Source organism: Cryptomeria japonica, chromosome 9 (genome assembly GCF_030272615.1).
Source record: "Cryptomeria japonica chromosome 9, Sugi_1.0, whole genome shotgun sequence".
Taxonomy (NCBI): Eukaryota; Viridiplantae; Streptophyta; class Pinopsida; order Cupressales; family Cupressaceae; genus Cryptomeria; species Cryptomeria japonica.
Genome location: NC_081413.1, coordinates 607,649,035 through 607,670,269, shown reverse-complemented (window position 1 = coordinate 607,670,269; position 21,235 = coordinate 607,649,035). Strand labels below are relative to the sequence as shown.

Genomic DNA, 21,235 nt, shown 5'->3' with positions numbered 1-21,235 from the left:
ATTCCCCATCACCTTTATCATGGTGATGTGGTTCATGCTCAAGCAAGGACCAGATAAAGTTGACGAGTTCAACTTTTTCAACCAATGTCCACCAAATCTCAGGATATTAAAAACACAAAATTATGACTTAAAAAATCCCGAAGGAGGAGATGTTTCTCATTTCATGACAAATTACTGAGCAAGCATTGAAATGAATACACGAACATCATCAAATAAGAAACTATCATGGTAATTGACTGCAGGTATTTACCTATTGTATCGATACATTCTCATGTTTATTTTGATGTTTTTGGTCAAATCGTCCACCACAGACCCAGAGAATTCTACACCGAAGAATGGAGTACACTTCGCAGATTGGCTTGACCCTTGAAGTGTTAAAAAGACTCTTTTCGTTGTCCTCGTCAGTAGAGTCAAACCATTAGTGTTCACTGTTTAAACCATTTTATAAGTACATTAAGATTGAGCTCTAGAAGTCTAGTTTGGGGAGATTCGCCTATTAATGACACCAGAATGCAGTCCTGTGAGTTTTGTTTGAGAGCCAACTACATAAACAAAATTGAAAGGTTACTATCTTTATATTATCAATTTATATCATTATTGAAAACAACTATCCACATTTGGTGTGCTACAGAACTGCAAAAGGATGTTATTGTATCATTTTTAACACCTATGATTTCATTATCCCAAAAGGGGCAGGACAAAACAAACATTCTCATAAAGAAATTTTAAAGATAATAACGAATTATTTTAATTTATCCATATTTTATCTGGAGAATTTGTTATAAAGATTCATGGATCCCAATACAAGAGATAATCACAGATACTACAGCCTAGTCCACAAGTTCAGAACAAAGTATAATCTACTAAACCGACTGCAGAAAATTTCTAATATTCTAAATAAACAGCTCAACATGATTTTAGAGAATATGTGAGTGTCATCAGTAGGCAGCCACAAAAAATAGGAAACAAAATTGCAAAGGATAAATAAAATTATAAAAGTATACATTGAAAAATGATACATGTAAATATAAACAAATGCCTGAATCAAGTGAACCTGTAAATTGAATAACAAAATGGAACTACTGTAAGAGATAATTTACACAAATTCCCAACATTTCTGCAAGACATAAACCCACTACAGAACGCACTGGCCACCAGCTACCCACCAATAGAAATTTGCATTGTCAAGTTTGATGGCCATAATAATCTCTTGGCATTTATCTTGCACCCCTTATTTGTTCTTTGCTGCCCCACACTTTCAAGTGTTTACATGCCCCATCTCCATTTAAAGTCAAGGAACGTAATACCTTTCCACAACCTCACTGAAATTTAATAAATGACAGTATACATTCAAGGGCCCATCACTAATCTTCCCACATTTTGATGATAAACAGATGAATTTGATGCATGATTGACAGGCACAGTATCCTCAAAATCGAAGTGCTCTGGCGCTTCTTCCTTGGCTCTTCGAAGCTCCATATCTTTCTCTTTAGATTGCCCAAAAAAGGACTGGAAAGGGACTGCAGACCTTCCACTATTAAGGCCGGCACTAGCCATTCCAAGGCCTAAAGAACTATGCATCTGAGGTGGAATTGAAGGAGATATTTGGGTTGTGTGCAATTTCTCACTCTGTCTAAGGTTATTATCAAAGCCAAATTTCCCAAAACCCATGCTTCCCCCCACTCCTAGGTCAAGAATGCCAGCACTCCTATCTTGTGATTTAAGACTTCCATCTGCAACTCTTTCAAACAAGTATGTCTGTTCTGGATGCCTTTCAAACTGTGGCAATGTGTCTTGCACATGAGAAACGGGCCTTACAATACCATTACCAGGCACTGCAAAATTACTCTGCCTTACTGCAGAAGGTTGAGCATTTCCAATTCCAGCATTGTCATGGCTGCTATGGCTGCTATTCCGTGCGGCTGGTACATCGTGGTTATGTTTCCCCTCGTATGTTGTAATTACTGCCTTTGGATCATGTGAGGCTCTTTCAACATGTTTCCTGACAGGACATCCTGCATTTGTACATTTATAATAGCTCCTGAAGCCCAAAATATTCCACAAGTAAGAATCATAGCAAAGATATGGCAAAGCAAATTCTAGAACATTTATAACAATAAAACTACTCTGCATATTCAAATCTTGGATGTAGTACAATGTTAACTCAGATCCACTGCCATCTGAGTCTTGCAAAAGAATTTTTCAATTGTTCCATAAAAAATTAATAATTATAGATAAGTTCATCAATAATACAAATATTTTCACCTGCTAAAAAAACTAACCGAATCAAAATGTTTCTAAAATTGCTAAACTAGCAAATACAACAAAATTAGAATTAAATATTAAATTTTAAAGACAACCGAGAATCCTCAGATAAATATAAAATTTCAAGTATTATTGAATTAGTTCAACCATAGATCTCTACATGAGCAGACAAATGTGGTCCCAAATGTCAGTCCACTTGAGAATTATTATTGTGTCTTGACACATGCATCATAAGGGTAAGAAATTTGTATCTCGACTCCCCCAATCTTATTGAAACTCAAAACCAAACCTAGAAGCAAAATGTGAGGAAGGAAATAAAAATCGAATAATAATAGTTAATGCCGAAGAATAAAAAAACAAAATGTAGAAAATAGAAAGCTAGATGTTAAGTTTGTTCAGAAGAGTGCAATTATAAACATGGAACAAATCCTATCAAAAATATACCACAAGATTACCAACAGCTCAAAGTTAAGAAAACATTACAATAAAAGCCAGCACAAGGAAAGGGGATCCATGAAGCCTGAGCAGCACATCTAAGTAATGTTTGTAATGGAGAAGAGAACATTGAAGACCTGAACGTAGGGACTTGCACCAAGAATCTTGTTTTCCAATTGGTAAAGTTTTGGTAGCATGGAATGCTGAACTAGCCTTCTTTTGTTCACAAATGTTCTCAATGGGGAATTATTAAGTACAGAACAACACAAGAGAGGAGGACAAAATAAAGCACAGATGCACCATAGACACATCCCATAATCTCATTAGCATCTTGTACTCAAAAGAGCATCACAATGATAACAACCAGAAGGCAAAGAAACCCACCAAGCACAATAGGTTCCATAAGTAATGTTAGTAGCGGGCAAGGGTAGGTCACTAACAAAAAACCAGGGGACTTGCACCCCAATGCTGGCTTCCAGATTAGAAAAGCTTTTGGTGGCATGGAATGCTTCATAAATTCTCATTGACTTACAACTGTTATTATTATTAATATAGGATTATCATAGAAACCCAACACATCACACACAACAGGAGGAGGTATTATTGAGGAACAAAATGTCAAAATCCTACTGCAGATATTTTTCGAACACAGATACAACAATCTCTAATTAAAAAAGCATTAAAATCATGAGCAGCAGAAGGCAATGGGCAGAAGGGCAGAAATCAAAGGCAAAGGCCCCGTGATCCTATTACTATTATGTCTAAAATAGAAATCAACATTCCTAAACTATGATCAAACGTTTAACAAGCCATGTAGGAGACTGTAGCGCAAAATTCATTTCCAAAATAGGGGTACCAAATTCAGACCAGAGGTCAGTCAAGAACCAGAAATATTGGCCTAGGGCAATTCCTATCCATGTCTTAGGTAATAAGGTCATGGAAGATTGAATTTGTGAGCAGCAGAAGGCAATGGGCAGAAGGGCAAAAATCAAATTGCAAAGGCCCAATGATTCTATTACTATAAGTCTAAAATAGAAATCAACATTCCTAAACTATGATCAAAAGTTTAACAAGCAATGTAGGAGACCGTCCCACTTAACACACAAAGCTGCACAAAATTCGTTTCCAAAATAGGGGTACGAAATTCAGACAAGAGGTCAGTCGAGAACCAATATATTGGCCTAGGGCAATTCCTACAATCCATGCATTAGGTAATAAGGTCATGGAAGACTGAATTTACGTGTGATTATATAAGTAGACTGGATTAAGACCCTAAAGCCTTTCAGTAAGCAGCCAAAGCACAGATCCATATGAAATGATTTAAGAATACAGATTACAATAGCTTTGAAATATGAAAATGAACCACCTGAATCCCCAAAACAGAGAATCCTACCATCCTACCATACATGCACATTTCATTCATGTTCTGCATGTGCCCCCAAATTAGGAGAACATCGGAGTCATTTAATAACATAGGCACATATGCAAAACAAGAACAGGACTGTGTGTAGCTGATGAACATTAGACACATAACCAAAAGAAAAAGAACGGGACTTAATGGATGTTGGAACTTGGCATTAGGTACATAAGAAGAAGAAGAAGAAGAAGAAGAAGAAGAAAACAGTGGATAGATGTTGAATATTGTATGTTTGGTTGCTTGATAATGGTGTTAGTATTTGAATCCCAGTGGGATGCATGAATTAAAGACCTCCTAAGGGTGGTTCATAATTTATGTTTTGAAAGGCTGCCGTAAGGAATACTTATTCATGAAGAGGGGGTGGGATCATCCAACACTCCCAAGGAAAAGTCAGGATTTTCAATAAATTAGAATCTAGATCTTTGATCTACCATTAATGGTACAAAAATAGAAATTGAAGATCTCATCGAGCAACTAAGTTAACCTTAGAGCATGATTATTTGTAATGGATATTCTTTAAAATAATAGAATTCACTCAAGATATAATAGTTTTATCAAGAATTGCAATCTATATAAATATATTCAAGTCAATACATCCTTGCACAATACCCAAGTTGATCAAATCATGAATTCCCCATAAATACCTTGCAAATCTGTTGAGCTAAAAGACCCTGTCCCTAACTCAACAGTGACGAAACTATAGACCCCTTCCCTAGTTTATCAAAGGTAGGAAAAAGACCTCATCCCTCCAAACCCTAGCTCACCCTGTGAGCCCAGACCCCATCTGATGACAATACCAAGGACCCCGTCCCTAGCTTACCAAAGAGTAGGAAAAGACCCTGTCCTTCCAAACCTTAGCCCACCTCATGGGACCAGACCCCATCCAGTTTGCAAGTACTAACTAGAATTCAAAATTGATGACTTGGTGTATTTTCTAGACTATTGCTAAATAATATTTTTGATGGAATTACCAATCAACTCCTTAAGTTATATTTGAGTGTTCTTAGGAATAAACTCAACTTCCTGATTGGGAAAAAGATCTGCTCTTCTCCATCCTGGGTTTCAAGCTCTCGAAGATTATGAAGACAGTCCTAATGGAAATTATGGCAATGACCCCAAAGATCATGCTGCCAGAGCAGTGCTGGCAGCTTGAGATCAAGAGACTATTCTCATGGTACATGACAGCTAATAGTTGTCCAGTGAATCTTTTAATATGTCCTGACCAATTTCCATGGTAGCATGGCAGATAAGCTTGCCTCTTTAGAATATACTATATAGCTCCTGCTTTAGGGGACAATTAACCAGGTTAGCAGTTTGGATTTGGGTTCGGTGTGGGGTTCAGGTACGTGGGTACAGCCAAAAACAATTGGGATTGGATACGTCTTGGGTACATCCATACAAAAAATATGTAAAAATCATAAATATATACACATTCTAGCCTAAAAACAGGGACCACATAACATAAATTTAATAAACAAAACAACCATTAAAAATTTATACGATCATATGTACCTCAATATTAAAAGTAATTCCCTTTGTGTGGACCCCGCCAAGAGCATAAAAATTAAAAAAGAAAATTCATGATGCTAATGAAAAAGATGGTACAAAAGTAAAGCATGCATTGTTTTTAACAAATGCGAAGCAAGCAATTATTGCTTTAAAGAGAAGTGCAGAAGATAATATTCCAGAACTAACCAAAGGACAGTTCTCCAAAACTTAAGAAAACGAGCAGAATATGAATTTAAAACAGCAGCAACAACAGCAATAATTACAACAGCTCCAAAACACCACCATTTTAGGCACATACTCATCAGCCATCATCAGACAGAGAAGTGTAAGAAAGAGAAGCTTCAGGGAACAATGGCCTTCTTAACAGTCTTCTTGGCTTCTTTACAGTAATGGCGCCACTTGTACAAGTCCCCCATCATTAACAATGAAATTGTTTTGTAGCAGTGATGTGAGGAAGAGTCTCATTTTATTTTACCTTTCTGTGAAATATGATGGAAAGAAAAGGTATGAAGAAAACGAAAAAAGAGTAAAAATAAATTAAAAAAAGGCATGATGCTTGCAGTTGGTGCAGGCTAGGCATGGGCAGGCCATACTCTGTTGAACCCAGGTGGACACTGCAAAGTCCTGTGTACATCCACAGGAGACCAGACCACATACTTTGACCAGGTACAAACCAAACCTGGATCTGAGGGCCAATCTAAGCAAACTGGAAACATAACAATTAACCAATAGTCTAATAAATGGTATTGTGTGGTAAGATAAGTCTGACCCATATTAGCAAAAAAAAAAATTGTCACGACTTCTTATAATAATGGAAGTTAAGTGTGTATTAACATTTTAATGTATCCTCAAGTATCTTTATGCTCCCTCAGCCTGTTATAAACGTTTATGTTTGATTTATATGGAAAGCACATTCTGGTAACTGAGAAGCATGAGTTCTATACTAGCAGTCTAATAATCTAATCTGCCAACTATAGACAGCAGGCCCTCTTTGCAAATATGAAAAGTGTATTCTTGCTTAAGAGTTTTGCCCTGTAAATTAATGTAAAACATCCTTTGGCCAATCAAAACAAACAAACAATTCATCATGTACAGCCAAACTCAAGTGATTCATTGTCATTATTATGTCAAAAGTTACCTGAAAACAACATTATTCTACTGCTGTGTAGCAATCTCTGAAACTTTGTGTACCATAAATTTAAGAGGTCTTCTCAAGTCTTTGTAAGAGCTACATAATATGGCAGAATTTCTGAGCTTTGGGCACCACAAACAAAGCCATGTTCACAACTTTGTAAGACAATCTCAATCTGCCCCGTTCTGCAAAAATGTATTTGATCCATTTTGAACCTAATCTACATTGCCCTTACTAGATGCACCTAGCAGATGCTTCTTAGGTCAATAAGCAAACTGGAATGGACCACTATCTCTAATAATAAGAAAAGGCTGTCAAATTTATAGGTCAGTTGTTCAAAGGAAAAATTAAATTTGCCACTTGTACTCGTACATCCATCCCAGAGCAGAACAATAAATTTGCGTTTTGAATGGAGTTTCATTCAGCTTCGCTTATTGTCACAGGCTGAGCATTAACACTGTTCAACATGGCACAAACGTAATTCCCTAGAGTATTTTCATTACACAAATGTCCACAAGTTAAACAGGCTAAAAATATTTGAGTAATCCATTTCTTATCTATTCTAAGTTGCCAAAAACTTGAGTGACCATATATTCATTAATGCTTTTCTAAGAAATATGGGTGCATTAATATTTAGATTTTAAAGACACTTGAAACGGCAAACTGAATCTTGGAAAAAAAAAAAGTACAAGAGAATATTATAAAACATCATTGGAATGTTTCTAGTGACTTATTTCACACTTGCAGTCGTCAAGGCATGGTAAATTGTTTAGACAATTCTGATCTTTACTAATAATATTTCTAGATTTACATACAAGAAAAAATCCAAGAATAATCTGGTGCTTAACAGACTCTGTTTGAATCAAACATGTTTCAGAAAAGCCAATCATGGTCATACCTTGGATTAGGATTACCCTTCACCACTTTTTGTCCATATTTACGCCATCGATATCCATCATCAAGGATATCAATCTCGCTAGTTGTCTGTACAACAACACGTGGCTCACGTATGGTTCTATTGGATGTGATGACATCTGCCGAACCGTTTTCTTTCTTCCTGTAATTTTTTCAAAACCCATGCATAAAGTACCCTTTTACCAATCACTGCTTATATGTTTATCAGCAAAGTTCTGTGACCAATAAAAGTTTCAAAATGAGATAGTTTTCTATGATAACCCACCTGCGCTTTGATTCAGACTCGTCTTCATCAGCATCCTCCCCCAATGATTTACCTCCACCCTCTCCATCATCATCGCTAGCTGAAATTGATGAAAATTCTGGGGTGCCTGTTGACTCTAGATGATTGGAGGTTTGTCCTTGCATCGTTGATGGTGGATCTGACAGTTAAACAGCCAGAAAAGTAGATACGGGAGTTTAATAAATTTCCTTTCAACATAGGATATAAACATCTGTGGCATCCCTACATTTCAATATATAATAATAACTGTACCTTCAATTTTTACAATACTTCCAAAGCCTTCATTTATCTCTTCTTCATCCTGGCTTACATGAGCAGCACCTATTGCTGATCTACGGCTGGGCTGAGGTTTAGGGTGATCGTGGACACCCTTATAGATAATCTCTGTTATTTGTCCATCGTGAGAACGTTCCAACTTTTTTCTCATTTGACAATTTGGGTGAGTGCACTTATAATAACTCCGAGGGTATTCACTGCCTTTCACATGCTTTTGCCCATATTTCCGCCAATTGTATCCATCTTCAGATGGTTTCTCTGCCACTGCCAAAGGAACTGACACATTTTGATCACCTTCTGAAGTGTGTGCCTGCATATTGGAGTTCTGCATCTGCTGTTCTTGAAAAGAAGTAGACTGTGCAGTGGTAACCTGAGAAGGAACGGCCCGTAAAGGAACAGCATACAATGGACCATCTGCAGTAGTGCTAGCTGCTGGATGTTCAGGTGGACGATTCAAAACAAACTCTTTTTCGATAGCAGATGCACTTGTGGTCCATGACTGAGTTTGAGATTGTGATTGAGACTGAATTTTAGGTTGATATTGATTTTGAGCTTGCTCGTAACTCGAACCAAAAGAAGCCTTCAAAGGAATAACACCACATTGTTAGTATTTTAACTTTGTACACTCCCTCACCCATAAAAAATATCACTATAAAACATTCACATAAAAACATAAGATCTGTTTCTAGGCGCTAAGTTCCAGCTTCTAAGTGCATACTTATGACAAGATCAGTTTACTACTTCAGAACTTCTCCCTATCATACTTCATCATACAGGAGAGAAAACCATCCATAAACTATTCTGTCCAACAGAATGGCTAAAATTTATCGCATGAGTCTTTCGTCTTCTAATTTATTGATAAGTCCTTAAACTTTAAAAGTAAAACAAATCATGTACAATGATATGATCAGAAATAAAAGTTCCCATTTCTTGCACAAAAGACAACTTTTAAGGCAAAACATGTTTCCTCTAATTGTTGAAATGCAATACTTGTCGATAAATAGATGGTTGTGTTGCACACACTTGCAAATTTTCACATGCCCGTCTTCATTGATTGAACAAACAATCAAGGCCCCATTGTCAATACCATATTACCAATGCACCCAATAACTAAAACCAATACCGGAAGACCAGCACAAAATATGAAAATAAAGATGTAAACAAGCAAACATACATACTTAATGAAAGATAAGCAAAGAAATATTGAAATTACCAAGCCCCCAAGAGGTGACAGGCTCGAATTGCTCCCAGATTTGGCAAATTGTTTAAATTCAAAGCTGGAAGACTTTCCATCTTCAATCCCACTGTTCTTAGAAACATCTGATGTAAATGATGGTGAATCACATGCACGAACACTGTCAAAGAAAAAAGGTGGCAATAAAAAAGTGCCAGTTGTAGGAGATGGTTCAGCCTGTTCATATACACAATCCACAACTTTATCATATTTTCAATGTTCAATAGATGGAAACTATTACCACTAAAATTCTTTTCTTGAGCTATGTTTGAAGGGGAAAAACTGAAAAAGGTGTCTTTGTGCAATATCCAGATGAAATCTATTGCTATAGTAATTTCCATTGTTGTCAAGGTTTCAAAGCAAATAATTAGAAAGAAAGTAGAGTATTATCATGGAATCTACTCATACATATCAAGGTAACCTCAGAGCACAGTTTCTCAAAATTTCATCCGTATCACAAAACTTCAATTCTATATTGTGGTTCTATAAAATCAGGACTTGTGACTTTATTATAAGCCTAATATGGGCTTACCCAGTGGACTAGTTCCAGTCTTTTTGAGTTTCAACACGAATGACACGAGAAACCTAAATTAAAGACAGGTATATCTCTCCAATTTTATTTGCCCTCTTTCTGTGGTTACAAAGGAAACAGGAAACCCATTCTACTACATTGCCAAGGTGACAATAAAATATTTTACAAGCATGTCATCTCATACTCATGAGTCAAGTTCTCTTTCAACACTTTGCAAGAAAGGAACAAAGTTAACTAATTAGTGTGGAGAATGTGGTAGAATGTTTTTCCTATGCTCCCCCAAGTTTTGGGGACAGGGACGGCAGGGGATGGGGACGTGTTTCTGGTATGGAGATACTTTTGGGCCATGTTTTAGGGGACGGCAGGGAATGGCCATGAAAAAATAGGGAAATTTTTAAAAATATAGAGAAATTTCAAATATTCATATCATAAACATTGTAGAAGCTTAATACATAACATTAGACATACAGATTTCACGTGAAAACTGACAAACAAATTAACAAAATTCAAATTCTTTCATTGTCAATGTGCTACATATTATATAAGAAATTAAGAATTATAACAAAATGCCCAAAGGCTGCAAGTTTCAACTATAAAATGACAAATTCATAGAAAATATATGGCTGCCCCTAATCAACAGATGTAACTGGTAGGTTTGTATCAAAATAGGAGCTCAAGTCTGAGTCACTGCAACTGGTAGGTCTGTATCAAAATCAAAGTTTCTGAGGCATCCCCAAGTTCCTGAAATGTTTGGGGGATGAGGATAACAAGGTGGGCTTCCTTTTGACTTTAAGCTGAGGGACATAGTGAGATTCATTGTCTGTATACCATATCCATGAGGGAGAAGAGAGATCAATACACATTAATGTTAAATGAGGTGAGGAATTCATTGGACGGAAGATTTAAGGTCCCTGCACATTAAATCCTGCTGCCTTATTGGCGAAGAGTTAGGGCTCATAATGTTTAACATGAACCTGCAAAGCCTTTGCAAAACAGCATAGATGGGGTAAAAGATGCATAAACAAAAGAGGTATAACTTTAACATCGAAACACAAAGCCAGAAAAGCTTAGTATGATGTCACATTGCAACCATCAAAGGCCTCTGCACACAACGGCAAAACATAAGTCTTGCTACAAAGGCAAGGATGACAGCTCAGAGCTCTTGCACTATTTTCTGTCTGAAGAACTAAGCATTTGCACTTCAACGCCTGGCACCCCATTGGCAAAGAGTTAGAGACTCTAATTCCTAAAACGAACCTCCGAAACCATTATAAAATATCCCATGGAAAAAACCACTAAGCCCTTACTGGATCAACACCTAATGATGATCATTCAATATGCAAACCGCTCAGGCATTCCAATGTGGATTACTAAGTTACTAACATTCATGCACCAGATCTTATATACTCAGCAGTTAAGGTTGCATGAGCCGGAGTAGGATCACAATTGGCATTTCTCACGATGTTACTCACCTTTGTAACATATCTCATGGAAGTTTGGAACTAATCCCTCAACCAATAGTAGATGCATACTTGATATTGAGCATTCAACATCAAGCCAGTTCAAGCATTATAATCCAGTTATGGCATAGATTACCAGATCCCACGACAATTTTTCAATTGATCATGCATGAGCCGTGGTAGCCTTTGAAATATATACCATGGAACTATTCACCACCCCCCCACTAGGTGTAACCTTAATTAAGTGACCATTTAATATGTACTCAGCTTGGAAACTGTAATCTGGATACCAGCATCAGTGCACCAGATCCCGTGAAAACCCAGCAAGCAGGTCAGCACATTTGAGCCAGAGTAACATTGAGGTGGATGATTTGTTTTCGGTGTTGCAGTCTTTTAACACTCTGATCCCCGGGCTTGACCAGCTTGAGGTTAAATCAATGGATGGAGAAGATATTTATAGCCTGAATAAGGAACTCGTGTTTGAGCTCTTTGAAGAGGAAAGAATACACAAACTCCATGTTTGAGCTCTTCGAAGAGGCAAGAATAAAGTAACTCCAACGATTGAGATAACTGAAGAGGTGCAAATAAAGGAACTCCATGTTTGAGCTCAAGAGGCAAGAATAATGAATACTGGGAAATTTCTTATCAAAATCAGAAGATGAAGATCTATCTTTTAGAAGAAAGAGACTATTTATTAAACTTCATCCCTTTAATTGGCAGCCGATGCAGCTTCACGTTTTGTGGTGCCATAGACAGCTCGCTCTCGTGGATGTAACTAGAATCATTTCATTTCATTTTTCCACCCATTTACATTAGAAACATAAACCAGGATTTCCCTGATGAGTTGCAGACCTTATTCTGCTACCCCGCTATTATTATAATAGGTTTTCAAGTACCCTCTTCAAAATAATCCTTCATTCATACGGGTAAAAGGACATTTTCAAATGCCGGATGGGATTGAAGCAGGTGAAAAAAGTATCAGGATTTCATAACGAAGCTCCAGATTCCCATCCCATTAGACATGCTAAATTGTTTAAGTAAAACACCCCAAGCAACTCGCAGTGCAACCCAATGGGGATGCAAGTTCCCAGTGAATTTCCCTGGTGAGAACCCCTGAGTTGTGGCAAGTACAACTAGCACAAGTTTATCCCCGGAGGGGCAAGGACATTGTCTAACACAACTAGGCATGCATTTTACTTGTTTGCTTGGGTTTGAAAGTGATTCAAAAAACGAAACTTTCGGTGATCAAACCCAAACAATTCCAACATGGCCAGCAACCCAGTTTCCAACAGATAAAAAAAAAATCACAGTCAAAAACCCAAATTTGTCCAAAACGAAGAAAAAGAGCACAGAATTTTTTTTTCCCTTCAAAAACAGAAAAGGAAACCTGTAACGAACATACCAGAGAGTTAGAGAGAAGAACAGGAGAGTCCAACAAAGTGGTGGGGCTCAAGCCAGGCGGTATTGTCAGGCAAGGGGACCGCGGTATCGGCAAGCTTGAGGGCGGCAAGGCCTTAAACCGAGCAGTATTGCTATTGCTATTAATATTCAGCCTGGGATTATCCCCACCTGTCCTGGCAGCTAAGCTCTCAGCAAAACTACCCCCAATTTTCCTGCTATTAAAACCACCGGGCATCGGCATACCAGATCCTGTCCCATCACCATTTTCTTCAAATGGGTAGCCAGAAAGACAATTGGCGGCGCTCTCTTGCATCGAAAGATTGGAATTTTCTTCACCCAGCGGTTTCCTAATCTGGTTTTCCGGATAATCACGGCTCAAAGCTGGTTTCTGCCCACCATTTTGGTCATCCCCCATTGAGTTGAGTTAAACTGAACCGAGTTGTTCTATTTTTTGTTGTCTTCTTGTTGGGTTGTTATGAGAATTTCCGAGAGAAGGCAGTATATTATGGGCAGCACAACAGGAAACAGCACAGCACAGCAGAGAGACAGCCTCTCTGTAATTCGATCCGAGGTCGACGCTATGTTAGGCCGACGACTTTTAACAAGCAAATTTGTCCCTTTGGGAAGATGTTAAAAAACAATAATATTGTGATAAATGTTGGCCTTTTGGTTATAATTTCAGTGCTTCAAATCCTTTTATGGCTTTTGCTTTTTCGTATTTTGTGGATAAATAGATTGTAGATAGATACCTATGCAATCAACCTTGGTGGATGGGAACTTGGGAGTTTGGAGAGGACAGACACTCTTCTAACATTTGGTGATTGTGGGGCAATCTGTTGGCAGGTTCTTTTTAGTTCAGTTAAGGATAACCTCTATTGTTGCTCTAGAACTATGTACATCATTCTCATAAATATCTTAGGTTAACTAATTAAATCATAATAGGATGGGATTAGACATAATTAAATAAATTAAAATGTGATATTTGATTATATATTTGAGACAAGAAAATGACATTAAAGATATTAATAATTAATTTTATTAATAATTAATTTTATTATAATGTTGAAAGTTTAGAGTTCAATTAAATAAGAGTTTTAGGATTTGTAAATTGATTGTGTGATATTTTAATTTACATTTATTCCTATGGACATGATCATTATATCTATAGATTTGAACTAGCATAGGTATTTGAATGTGTATTCTTAAGAATGAATGGTATAAATCTAACGATTGGAATTCACTCACCTTTAGCTTTTGACATTTGAATCCTAGTACGAATTAGTAGTGTTTACTAAAACCTTTAAGGAATTTATTGAATTGTGAGGCTCATGTTCTCCCCAATTAGATCTCTAAGAAAATAAATTTAACAATTTTGGAGTAGGGATTGAGGATAGCAAAGAATTGTGCAATAGACCTAAGATGATGTAAATTGATGTGATGCTAGAATGATATTACTCAATTGCTCTTCAATGATACTACTCAATTGCTCTTCAACTATTTCTAGATTGTCATAGATATTTTCAAATAAATGAATGAATGTCTCTAAATACAACATAACAAACAAACCAACATAAATGTATACTAGGTTGGTTAACAAGAGCTAATAAAATTTCAAAACAAGGTTTAAAATTGAATTTGTTTTTTTTTTAAGTTCATAATTCAAATATGTGACTATGAAAATAATGGATCAATTTTCTGTGCATAATGAATCCAAGGTAATGAATAATGGATCTAGGGATGAGGACCAATCTCTAGTAATGAATGATTATCAGACCAACCAAATTTGCACAAGTATGTGTCACTTGTAAACTTGTTATCACATAAAAGATACTACAATTATAGTGGGCCCAAAACATGAGTGAAAAGGGCATGGGTATGCACTTTTCCCAATTACATTTCCCACCACTATGATGTGCATGCAAATTACTAGGCAAAAGCATGTCAAAGTAAAATAGACATTCGATGTAGAAATTAAATATTTTTCATATATAAATATGCTCAGAAGGATATAAGTACAGTTGATCATTCTTGAAATTTTCTCACAATGAACACTCCATTATAAACCTGCAAACAAAAAATGTGTAATGAGTAGCATTTATCACATTTTGAAATGGGGAATAACTACAACATGTTTCAAACAAAACTACCATCAAAAATAGTAAAAGGTAAACATGAGAAGAATAAGAGATTACATCATGTATAAAAAGTGGTAAAGCTCTAACTAAGAGAAAATATAAGAGGATCTAATCAATTAAATAATGCACCAAAGGACTCTGGTAATGCAGAAGGACTATAAAAATCCTCTAGCCATGAGAATGACTATGATACCATCATTGTAAAACATAACTCACAAAGGATTGGTAATGGCATATATACCCCTATAATCAGTTGCATGCAAAGGATGCAATAAATTGGAGGAGGATAAAAAGATATAATCATGATAAGGCATGTAAACACATGGTAAAAGGTAACATCATATAATAACATGTAAGGAAATAAGAAAGATATAATCATGGAAGCATTGTAATTAAGTAAAATACAAAATGCCCTAATGTTTCCCCCAATGAAGGCACGTGAGAAGATAAGGATGATCATAAATGGTAGATTGATAAGAAGTAAAAAATATAAACATGAAAATGATCGTAAAACATATAAAGTATAAGCATTAGGATCATGACAAAGATGAGCATAGTAAGCATAGCATGAGAAGGAGAAGGAGAAATCACAAAAATAAGGAACCATGTAAATCTTGTAACATGGGGTCATATGACCAAAATGTGGAAACAAAAGTGGTAAAAGTGGGGCATAGGAGAACATGGAAGTCAATAAGGAACATAGGAAATTGCATACCCTGACAAGTAAACATATGCAAGCATAGTAGAAATGCATACTGGCTAACCAAGACACGTAGGAAAGTACATGAGCCAAACATAAAATAAGATAAGATGCCCCTGTAGACGTCTAAAAATAATTAAATTAAATATTTAATTTAATTATATTTAATTAATTTAAGTCTTTCTACATAATTAATTTATCTAATTATGTTTATCCTTATTCCTCTTAAAATTAATTAAATCAAATTTAATTAATTTTATCACTATAGTCTTATAATTAATTTATCCCCCATTCTTCTAAAGTCAAATATCATTTATTTCTTCTAAACCTACTTAGATAATTAAGTTCAATTAACTAAGCTAATCATGTAATTCCTACAAATCAATTCTTCTAATCCTCACTTAGCCTAATTAATTCTTCTAGAAGCATGATTATCATTATTCCTCAATTTTAAATTTCTCCACTCATTCTCTCTCCTCATGTCACATCCTCCTAATTTTCCCACTTGCACTCTAATCACTCATTAAGCCACCTAATCAATCTCTTTAATCATTTGTGCATCCCATAAATGGCTTTCCCATCTCATCCTCCAATCTTAAATGCACCCACTTTGATCATTTCAAAGAAATTCAAATTCTTTGAATCTCCCTATGCATCCTCTTCCCAAGGATTTTTTAATTCTTTTTCTCATTTAGTCTTCCCACACATCTCTTATTTTGGAATTTTTAATTCCTCTTCCCTTCCCCCGAGAAATTTTATATTATTTTTCTCTTCCCAATGTACTTGGGGAACTCTTTCCCATATACCTTGAGAGGTGTGGAGACAAGAAATGTCTTTATGACATATCTCTTGAATCCCACTCCTTGTCCTCTCAATCCTCTCCCACTCTTTCTTTCAATCTCAACCCTTTATTTCCAAATCAATCTCGGCCCTCCATTTTGGCCTCCTCCGATCTATAAATTGGAGTTTTCTCTCCTCACAAATCATCCACTTCCATTGCATTCTTATGCTGGTCTTTTATTCCCATATCCACTCCCATCATATTCTTATGTTGTCCATTTGAGGATGAAAATATTCTATCATACCATCATAATGCCAAAGTTTTGTTTCATCTAAGCCAATCCATCTAATCCTCATTTATCATTTGATCCAATCCCTTGTTGTATAGTAGAGAGCAAACCGCAATCCACCTAGGGACCAATCCAATCAAGTGAGGAAGGGGTGCATTCTTTATTTCACTAAAGGTCTAATATGAGGAGCAAGAGATCATCTTCATGAAGGTATAATGGTTTTTGGTATATTTGATTATGTGTTTTATGCTTATTTTGATTGAATCTAACCATTTACCCTTGTGTGGAATTTCCCTTGGTTAAGCCCCAATATGGTGAAAACAAAACATGAATCTAATATAAAAGATAAATTGAGCATAGGATGTGCCAACAAGCATGCCACAAGCAAAAATATAAGGTAGAAATGAAATAGAACACAAGAAAGAGGTGACATAAATAATACACCAATGTTCAAAGCCACTTGTGTCAACATGCACCACTAATATGTCATCATGAAGTATTCCCACACATATAAAAGTATGATGCAAAGACATCAAATGTGATGTTGGCTTGGAAATAACTAGCTTAGATACTATTTTTGTTGTGTGGGACCCTCCTTGACACCCTAGCCTCTCTAGCGGTGCTCTCACTAACAATTCAATCTTTTCATGTAATGGTAGTTAGTTTGTGTTAACAAAATTGGCGACTATGTTGGGGAGGATTTGACTCTCAACGACGACAGCTTATTCACCTCGTGTTCGACTATGTCTAGTACGTACCTCTTGTCTCAAGGGGCTAAATTGTTGTTGAGTGGGACCCTCAACCCTTTTCAACACCCTAACCTATTCAGTAGTACTCTCACTAATAGTTCGAGCTTTTGGTGTAGTGACAACTAGTTTGTGTTAACAATTATATTATGTTCTTTATATTTTATCTCGTGTATAAGCTCAACATATGGTGTGTTCTAATCAATAAAGAAATTGATTAGCTAACATTAGAAGTATCATGCTCAACTGGTATCATCTATTTATCTATAAGATCTTGAAATTGATGTGCCTATTAGAAGGTTTGTCCATGTGATGAAAAGTACAAAACTATTTAGCCATGTGCGGTGTAAGGTTAGAAATATCTATTGTCATAACTAGAGGTAAAGTAATAGCAGTATCCTCCAATAGATTTTTCAAAACAACATGGGGATTTTTCTCTAATGTAGTGAATTCTATAAAAAAATGCTAGGATATTTATATGGCAATCATCATTATGTACATCCTCATTATCCAAATTAAGGTGAAATGTTATAAATACAAAGATATAAAAGAGGATCTTCCAATAAATTTTGTTCACATTTACATACACTAGCACATAAATCTAAAAATTTCAAGGCTTTCAAAACACTTTTCTTTAAAGAGTGGAATTAAACTATTAATAAATATATAGTAAATCTTAGCATCCCATAATGTAGACTTACTTAAAATTAGTAATCAATTCTTGAAATCTAAATTGTTATCATTAATTACCATATATTCTTCTTACATTAAATGGCTTGTGTAATGGATTTACTAGGTTCAATCTTGTAATAAGTATGTTTTATGAAAGTGTTATCCTAATCCTTACAGTGAATAGAATCATGTATATGCATAGCCACTCAAGCTTGCTAGAAATAATTTGGCAATAAAATTATCTTTATGAAAATGAGTGAAGCATATATCTTGAAAAGCTCTTATATGAAGCAATTGATGACTTTTGCAATCATACCTTGTAAACAAGGTGCAACAAATCCACTTAGTGGATGGTCAATCAAAATGTCACATACTAGAGGATTATGGCACATCTCACTAGTATCATCTTTTTCTAGAAAAGTTTCTCATTATCATCGACATAATTTTTAAGATAAGTAATTTATTAATGAGTAACTCAAATAAGATGGAACATTATTCTCAACTTGTCACATACACATACACACATATGTATGTATTTATGTATTTCATGTGTAATAGCAAGAGAAGATAAAAAATTGTATTATCAATGAATGAAACATTATCCACATGTGTACCAAGTAAGAATTATAAAATATCAGCATGTTATTCTTCATCCTTATGTATAAGTTTGATCAATAGAAAGTGTAGAGAGTGTACTCCATAGCCACACAAAGACACATCACAAGAAAACACAAAAGGATTCAAAGACTCGGGTCTCCATAAAAAATGGTATAAAACTTGGGGCATATAAAATCCATGGTGTCCACTAAGGAAGAGTTACTAGAACCAAAAAAATGAGAATCACAAATGAAATATGATAAAGGCCTAATAGTAAAGATGTATGGAAGTACATGGAAAATCATGGAATGATGTATAATAAGTTTAACATGAATTAAACCATTGTTTACCTCTATCAACCAAGATACCACCAAATTCATCAACCAATGTAGCATCACTAATTTGTAAATGATTCTATCATTAAATTTGGAAAAGGATTATATTATAAATTAAATCATCATCAAACAAAGATTCATTAATCTCATCAATGTAAAAAGATAATTAATTATCATTAACTTGTCAATATATAAGGCTAAGAGAATTTTAACTTGTAAATGTGTATCTCAATGACTAATAAATGATTCTATCATTAAATTTGGAAAAGGATTATATTATAGATTAAATCATCATCAAACAAAGATTCATTAATCTCATCAATGTAAAAGATAAATAATTATCATTATTCTCCTCACTAAACATATAATTAGCATACTATAACCAAAAAACAAAGAAGAAGGGTTAGCAACCCCATGCAAAGGTGAAATATGTGCATGTACATCACTAGGACCATCAAAAAAAGATAAAGTGGGAGAGGCATTAGTAAGAAAATATATAACTAAACAAGGAAATATTGCATTAGATTTATACAATACATGCTCAAGATATATAATCATTGTTAAGAAAGCATCTATATTGAGGGTGGGGGGGAGTCAATCAGTATATACCAATTTTAACTTCAAACCTTAAATAAATATCAATACCATTATCACATCTCATATTATCATTAGAACAACTATGCAAGTGACAAGCACAACCACACATCAACAGAAGAGAACACCGAATTTATATGGAAACCCAGAAGGGAAAAACTATGGTGAGAAAAGATGCTTGGATCTATTGTCCAAATCCAACCTCACAATAATATAATAAACTTACAATGATTTTACATGCTGACAACCCACAAGAATTTCAACCTAAGAAAGGAGACATCAGACCCCAATCAAATTTGTGGGCAACAACCTACATAAGACATCAATTTCCTAATCCAAGAAATGAGAGGAAATACAAAATATGTACATCATGTAAACCTTCCGAACTCAACCTTCATCATTTGTCTAGATTGATATGCTTAAAAACACTCTTGCAATGTATATATGATCCACATCTTTGTTTGCATGCTTTGTAATGTATTGTTGAGTACACAACTTGCATGACTTCTGCCACTACAACTACCCATTAGATTGGAACTGATTGGCATTATATTTGTATTCTAATATTATTTACACTTTCATGTTAGCCTAAAACTTTATTACAATGTTTGTAAGTCTTCCAAGGATAACTTAATTCAAATGTGTAGTCGGCTTCGTCCTAAAGCTAACATGTTACATCGAGAGTAAGATTACACTATGTGTGACACAACATGAACTTAATTGGTCCCAAACTACCTTCACACACTTCCTCTAGTTGGCACATGTCACCTTCCTCTGGAACATCCAACAAAATAGTTTGCACAATAAGTGAACTAGCATTGTGAACCCTCTATCATCTCTAACTTTCTAAATACATGAGCAATACCTCATAAGCTATGGAATATTTGTATTTATGTATAGCTTATCTTCCAAATAGCATGCCAAAATACTTTAATATGGTAGAATGTGGTATCACAAACATCAATAGTACAATTGGATGCATATACAATCTCTGGTCAACAAACCTTAGAAACTCAACACAAACACTTATAGGCTACAACAAATGCATTAGGCATATAGGAACCATTGGAACTAGTATAGAATGATAACATTAAGAAAGCCATCCAATCATTACTAGACTTTATCCTTTGTCCTTCATTGTTCTCAAGTAGTATGACATGACTTAATCACCTTGACATCAACAATCTTCTTGACACCAATGACAACACTATATTCAACAATCATCACATGAGTGAGTAGTATCATCACAATGTGTAATAATTCCACTAAGAACTAAGGAAGGTGTAACTGCATTCTCTAAAGCATCATCCCTAGACATGTGACTAGAATGTAAAGCTACCCCATCATCACAATGAAACAAAGCACGTGAAAAAAGAGTACTCAAATGTAAAACATCATCATTCTCATGGATAATACTATCACTAACCATAAAGAAATGATAGTGAAGATGAAGCCCATGCACAAGTTAATTGGGAGTATCCAAAATAGAATAATAAGAAATAATAAACTCTATTAAGGAGAATGGAT

The 21,235-nt window shown here is 35.3% G+C and overlaps 1 protein-coding gene across 1 annotated transcript; it reads right to left on the bottom strand.

Annotated features, from left to right (window-relative positions):
• Nucleotides 1-1,028: 1,028 nt before the first annotated feature.
• LOC131040215 (WRKY transcription factor SUSIBA2) lies at nt 1,029-13,643 on the bottom strand. The gene is made up of 6 exons (XM_057973122.2): nt 12,861-13,643; nt 9,446-9,643; nt 8,209-8,812; nt 7,939-8,095; nt 7,657-7,815; nt 1,029-2,041 (listed from the first exon to the last, which is right to left on the bottom strand). Exons 1-6 carry the CDS (start codon nt 13,272-13,274, stop codon nt 1,351-1,353), a joined length of 2,223 nt encoding a protein of 740 aa, XP_057829105.1. The 5' UTR covers nt 13,275-13,643; the 3' UTR covers nt 1,029-1,350.
• Nucleotides 13,644-21,235: the final 7,592 nt, after the last annotated feature.

Excerpts from the sequence above, each read along its gene's own strand:
- LOC131040215 (XM_057973122.2), bottom strand. The coding sequence starts at position 13,274 with ATGGGGGATGACCAAAATGGTGGGCAGAAACCAGCTTTGAGCCGTGAT. Across the intron at positions 8,813-9,445 it reads TGTCACCTCTTGGGGGCTTG|GCTTCTTTTGGTTCGAGTTA; the intron begins GTAATTTCAATA and ends ATTCCTTTGAAG. Across the intron at positions 2,042-7,656 it reads AAGGGTAATCCTAATCCAAG|GAGCTATTATAAATGTACAA; the intron begins GTATGACCATGA and ends TTTGGGCTTCAG.